Raw genomic sequence first — 6,198 nt, 5'->3', positions numbered from 1 at the left:
GAGGTCAGTGAGTGGGGAAGCTGATTGCTAAGGAAAGGCTTGGCAGCAGATGCAGGAGTGCCTGTGAGACCCGTCTCCCAGGCTCTGCACCGATGGTGGGGCACGGCGGTGACCATGCAGTTCACTGCTTCCTGTATGACTCTTGCAGGGCAGCCAGGGGATGACTGGCTCCCCAGGAATGCCAGGCCCACCGGGCCCCCCGGGACCTCCTGGGATACAGGTAAGTGCATCTTCTTCCCAGCTGAATTCCTCCCTGCCTGGAGTGGAGCCTAGTGAGAAGGGAGCAACAGGGAAGGCATGTGCATGCGTGGTTCAGCACAGAACAAGCACCTGGCAGGTCGGCGGGTCTCAGTAGATGAGATCGTTGCAATACAAGCACCGTGGCCCTCTGCTCTACAAAGCCCCATTGCTCTACATTCGTGCCCTGGAGCAGAGCAGCCCTACCCCAGTGCTGCCAGGGTTGGAACCAGAGCGAGAAGCACACGTGTGTGTTGGGAGGGCTGGGGGACAGATACCAGCTCACCACTCTCCACCTAGTAGCCCAGCGTACCTTCCCCTTGCTGTGCATAATGTGCTGCCCAAGCAGTAGCTGTAGACTGGCAGGGATGCCCTCCCTGCTCCAAGTGTGACCACATCTGGTCTGAAAACACCTACAGCTAACACTGCTGCCTTGATCAGCACCCCGCAGGGTGGGCACCTGTGCTCTCGGATCAGCAGGTCCTGAGTCCCATCCCTGTCTTGCCCTGGAGAGCCCAGGGGAAGCCACTACTGACCCAAGTCTGGGTGCTCATGGGGTTGGTCTTGCCCTGGGAGGTCCATGTGGCCTCGCTGGGGGAAGCACTACTGACCCGAGTCTGGGTGCTCATAGGTTTGCTGCAGCTGAAAGGTCACTGAGTGCTTGGGGGAGGCCTCGTGTGACCCCATGAGAGGTCATATATCATGCTGAGCACCAGGTCCCAGCCCCTGGCAGAGCCCACACCTGTAGCAGTAGGTAAGATTAGCCAGTCAGGACCTGAGGTTGGTGACAGTAGGGCAGTGCCAGCCCTGCAGTTGCCCGGGGCCCTGTGGTATCACAGCTGCGCTGCAGGTATCTAGCAGAGTAGGAGCCTCAAACTGAGCCTCTAGCTGGGCCCCCAAAAGATGGCCGGGTCGGAAACCAGAGCAGGACAGGGTAGATGAACAGGCCTACAATGCACCATCTCTCTCTTTGTCTCTCTCGCTTTCTTCATTTCCCCTGTGGCGCGGCAGGGCCCATCCGGCTTGGAAGGACTGGACGGCAAGGACGGGAAGCCAGGGTTGCGGGTAAGAACATAGGCGGGTGTTCGCATGGCAGCTCCTGGCTTTGCTCCGGCCACGTCAGCAGGAGGAATAGGTTCCTACGGGAAGCCCAAAGTGGGTGAGCTCGGGGTTGCTTGGGCATTATCCCAGCCTGTACCATGCTCGCTGGAGTCCTCTCCTAGGTGGGACCTCAAACGCTTTGAGCTCCTTCCCACAGCTGCCCTAACTCTGGCTGTCCTCTGCCTCTCTCCTTAGGGCGACCCAGGTCCCCCAGGGCCACCAGGCATGATGGGGCCTCCGGTAAGTGCCATGTGGGTTTCTCAGCTGCCCCTGCCCATGCTATGCCAGGTGTCCATGGGAAGAGGAACCTGGGGGGGGTCTCGAGTGCCTCATTCCTGTGCTGTCATCCGGGAGCTGTGTCCCTCCCATGCCCAAGCTAGCCGCACAGATGCTTGGCCAACGAGGAAGAGGTTGGCCTTGAGGGCTGGCTTGGTCACTGCCTTTCCCTGGGTCCCCCATGCCCCCTCAATGGGGTGGCTGTCCCCCAGGGAGAGTGGGGGGCTGGGAGAGGGACTTCTCTGCCCAGCTGGGGGTTCCCTTGTCATGGGAGAGCTCCTCCCAGTTGCCTGCTGGTGCACTGGGTTTAGTTCCCATTATATCTGAGAGGAAGGGGAGGGGGAATGTGGCGCCTGTTGGAAAAGTCCTGCTCACACCGTCCTGTGCTTCTTCTCCCCTTAGGGCTTCAAAGGAAAAACAGGGCACCCTGGCCTGCCAGGGCAAAAGGTGAGCTGGCTGGCTTAGCTGTCCCAATGGTTTTAGCATGTCTGACTGTGTGCCCCTCCCCTTGGAGATGACTTAAACGGGGCCTCAATGACAGTGAAACCCTGGCACCATACTCCAAAGGGCCTGACCGAACCCCATGCTGGCCAGACGTGGCTTGTTCCCCGGAGCTGTGGCAGTGGCTTCCTCTCCCCTTCTCCTTCTTCCCAGGTCATGCTCATTGCTGCGGGGGAGAGATGGCATTCCCTGCTCAGCAGGCAGGAGAAGCCGGGCACGTCCTGAATGGACTTTCCCTTTTAAAAGGGCAGACGCTACTGTGATGCTTTATACCACTGGGCCCGTCACTCTAAATTGGCATAGACGTATTGAAGCCAGCGTAGCTTGCAGCAGTGGAGCAGAGAGCCCGCTGCCAGCTAGGAGGGTGCCTGCGACTTCTTAGCGGTCATGGAGCAGGGCTTTCCCATTTAGATGCATCATGGGAAACCGTCCCTTTCCTTGTCTAGGCTGGGGGTTCGCCCCTGGCTGCCAGGCCTGCTAGCCTGGTGACCCACTCGGCGTTCTCCAGTGTGCACTGTGCAGCCTTGTTTTCCCTCCTAGGGCGACTGCGGCAAACCCGGCCCCCCTGGGAACACCGGCCGGCCGGGAGCAGAGGTGAGTCAGCGCCGTCCCGAGGGACACAGGTAGTTGGGAGCATGGCACGGTCTGTGGTGGCACAGCATGGCTGGCCTCCCTGCCTACCTGTCCCCTCCCTTCAAGATCATGGCATCTACAGGCAGCCAAGGACCCTGGCACCCAGAGCTCAGCAGTGCTCAGAGATGAGCCCCAGCCCATCTCTCCCAGGGTGATGGAGGTGCCAAGATGCTGCCTCTGTGCTAGGCATGCTGCAGATTCAAATGGCTCAGTGGACATGCCCTGTTCCCCACCTCTCCTTCTTTGGGTAGAGTTGGGCCCCGCTCCCCTGCACTGTGAAGCTGGGGGTGCAATGTGCATCACGATTGCAGCCCTCTGTGATTGTAGAGACCTCCACACCAGCTGTTCCTGTGTCCTGGGCTTTGCTTCCCTGCCCGCATGTCAACCCACAGGTTGACGAGAGCCTCAGCAGTCCGCTAGCTGCAGGGCCGAGCTCTTGGCTGGTGCAAACAGGCCTTGCTGTGTTGAAATTTGTGCATTTGCATTGGTTTCCTCCAGCTGAGGATCTGGCCTGTAACACGTAGCCAGACTCGGCAGGGGAAAGGGCTCACTTCCGCCACGGCGGCTCTCAAGCTCAGCAGGCCCTTCAGCAGGAGCCTAGGGAAAGATTCGCTGCCAGCGCCACTCACTGAACTCGTCCTGGTTTGACACGATGCTTTGTCTCTTCCAGGGGGAGCCTGGCTTGATGGGACCCCAAGGCAGGCAGGGACCCCCCGGCCTTGCCGTAAGTTGAACTCTTACTCCAGCTTGCTGAGAAGACACCTTACTCGTGCTGCTTTAACCAATGGAGGGGCATAACACTGGGCAGGGCAGTGATGCCTCCCTGCAGCCCTGGCCTCAGGGGGTGCTGCGGGCAGTGGGGATATTTTATTGCCCCCGACTAAAGTGACTGAAGTGAATGGGGTGCCCCACAGAACAGAGTGGCGAGCGGTGGGGAAGCTTATGTCTGCTTTGGCTACCGCTGCCTTATCCCACAGTGTTATTCCATCCCCCTTAGGCCTCCAGTTTGAAGACAGGGGGCTTTGGGGTCTCTTGGAAATCCCTCCATTTCTCCAGTCCCCTGCCAAGGCATCTAAGAACCGATAAGGATCCCCCTAGGATCAGCTTCAGTCCCTATCTCCTGGTTCATTTTCCTGCTTTCTCTTGTTCCCCAGGGTCCCCCAGGAAGCCCAGGCCAGCCAGGCCCAGCTGGACTCATTGGAGTTGTAAGTACTGGCCCAGCCTCAGCAGGCTTCCTAAAGCCTCCAGAGGCAACCTCGTTCTTCCATGCATGATTGCAACCTGGAGCGGAGCGGGAGTGTGAACCCGCAGGGGGTTGATTTGGCTCCAAGGCCAAAAATGCACTTGTCCAGTCCTGAAGCACTGGAGGAACTGCCTGAGCTGAGCTTTGGCTGTGTGTTGGCCTGCAGAGCTGTGCCGTGCCAGAGCCCTGGTCAGGAGGGAATGGGGCAGATGAGAATCCAGTGCCTTGCTGGGAGCTGGAGGCTGGGTGGGAGCAGGAGCCAGGCTTTGCAAAAGCAGGGAACTCTTTTCTGCATCCGGGCGCTCAGCTCAGCTCTGCGGCTGCCATCCCAGGGACACGAGTGCAACTTGGACCACACGGATGTGGACTTGGGAGCCTTTCAACCCCTCTCTGCAGATATTTCCACTGCAGGGTCCATCTTACTCCTGAAATTACTGCTGAAATCAGCTGTTGCCCTTTGCTTCTCCCTTCCTCAGGGACTGAAGGGTGAGAAGGGATCAACAGGTGACAGAGGTCTCCCAGGGATGCCCGGACAACCAGGACCCCCAGGTCACCCCGGACCATTGGTGAGGTTTGCACGGCAGGAGATGTGAGGTGGAATGGGTGATGCTAGAGCTCTGATGGGGAACGGGGTTTGAACAGTAACCCCATTGCAAGTACTTTGTGGGTTGAGATGGAGAATGAGGCCGGTTGCTGAGCTGCTGGGTTTGTCAGCTCAGTGTGTTGGTTCAGCATGTGGTTTGCTAATGATGGCATTGCCTGGGGCCTGCCAGGCTTACACAATGGCACAGGGGTCTACAAATGCAACGTGGATTTGGCAGTATCCAGCCCAGCCTGGCTGCTGCGATGTCCTGTGCTGGAGACCTGGTCACAGAGTGCAGGATACTGGTCTTGTCAGGGTGTCTCAACCGTAGTGTACGACAAATCCATTCCTAGGAGTGCATGGGGCAGATCTGTGGGCTCTGATGGGGGACATGGGTCTGTCCTTCACAGACACAGACAGGCTTGGAGCTCTCCATCCCTTCCTTTTGGAGCAGACTCCCAGGTGTATCACGTTCTTTCCTTTGATTTTCCAGGGCGAGCCAGGCTCGGACGGACCAGTTGGCAAAGAGGTACTGCAGCGCTGGCTCTCCCCTTCCAAGCCCCCCTGGTTCCTCCCTTGGCTGTGCTGCAGAAGGCAGCTCTGGCTGGCAGGCCCACACTACACTCGCTGCCCCTCCCTTTCTCCCCACGGTGTTGCAGGAGAATCGTGTTTGCAGTTGGGGCTGTCAGTGAGCCAAGTCCTGAAGCCCTGACTCAAGCAAAACTCCCTCGGTATCAGAGTCCTCTCCCCAGAGGTGCTGAGTATGCCATAAAAACCCTGTTCGCTGCAGGAGTTGGCTAACGGAGCATAAATAACAGCAGCCCAGAAGGCAGCTGCCAGGCCTCGTTGTCCTTCGGACCCAGGCTGCACCAGCATGGTGCCTTGAGTTGCCATTGGGATCCGGAGCCAGGTGCTATGAGCCACGCTTCACCAACTAGGTCTTTATGGGCATTTAGGGGCCTAGATGCAATTATCATCTACCCTGCTCAAGTCCCTAAAAAACTCCTAATGCAAAAACATGGGCAGGCCCTCTTCCTCCACACTGCTTTTTGGGACTCTGTCATATGGGTCAGTTGATGGTGAGTCACAGAAGTAGATGCATCAGTCTTTCCTGCTCCAGTGCAGGTGGGGCTGGATCCGGTGATCTTGTAAGGTCCCTTCCAGCCCCTAACATCTATGAATGGGCATTCGGAGAGTGGTACAGAATTGCACCAAGACCCCCGTTAAACGGAGCTTCCTCCCCTGTCCACAAAGTTTCCTGAAGTACCGGCTCTCTGCCACCAAGGGCAACGTTTCACCTCCAGTTTTCTGGTTTGCCGTTAAATTGGAGGAAGTGGCTGTTTTGTAGCACTGCAGCTCATGGTGGTACATCAGCTAGGGTGTAATGACACCTGTGTCCACTCTTCGCGGGTTTAAACCCTGGCACCAAGACCGCGGGCATCCTCCAGAGCAAACAATGGTCATTAATTCTTCCCGTGACCAGTGCTTCCTTCTGCACCCTTCCAGGGCCCACCAGGGAAACCAGGACCTTTGGGACCAGCTGGCCAGAAGGTAAGAGCAGGTTGGACTTGCTCAGCTGCAGAGTTGGGGCCATGCTCCTGAGTGGAGGTGAATGTTCCCCCTG

The 6,198-nt window shown here is 58.0% G+C and overlaps 1 protein-coding gene across 6 annotated transcripts in view; it reads left to right on the top strand.

Annotated features, from left to right (window-relative positions):
* The window catches only part of COL16A1 (collagen type XVI alpha 1 chain), an 83,274-nt gene that overhangs the window by 64,174 nt on the left and 12,902 nt on the right, over positions 1-6,198 (top strand). For 5 of the 6 annotated variants that reach the window (XM_019512261.1, XM_019512259.1, XM_019512260.1 and 2 more), the window contains 10 exons: positions 149-220; positions 1,249-1,302; positions 1,534-1,578; positions 2,017-2,061; positions 2,656-2,709; positions 3,419-3,472; positions 3,903-3,953; positions 4,468-4,557; positions 5,068-5,103; positions 6,081-6,125. In XM_019512261.1, coding sequence (XP_019367806.1) covers positions 149-220; positions 1,249-1,302; positions 1,534-1,578; positions 2,017-2,061; positions 2,656-2,709; positions 3,419-3,472; positions 3,903-3,953; positions 4,468-4,557; positions 5,068-5,103; positions 6,081-6,125 — 546 coding nt within the window. The other variant, XM_019512262.1, reaches the window with a different exon arrangement.

This window comes from Gavialis gangeticus, unplaced genomic scaffold (genome assembly GCF_001723915.1).
Source record: "Gavialis gangeticus isolate Ggan-Ray unplaced genomic scaffold, GavGan_comp1, whole genome shotgun sequence".
In the NCBI taxonomy this organism is placed as follows: Eukaryota; Metazoa; Chordata; order Crocodylia; family Gavialidae; genus Gavialis; species Gavialis gangeticus.
This window is presented reverse-complemented; position numbering and strand designations above follow the sequence as displayed.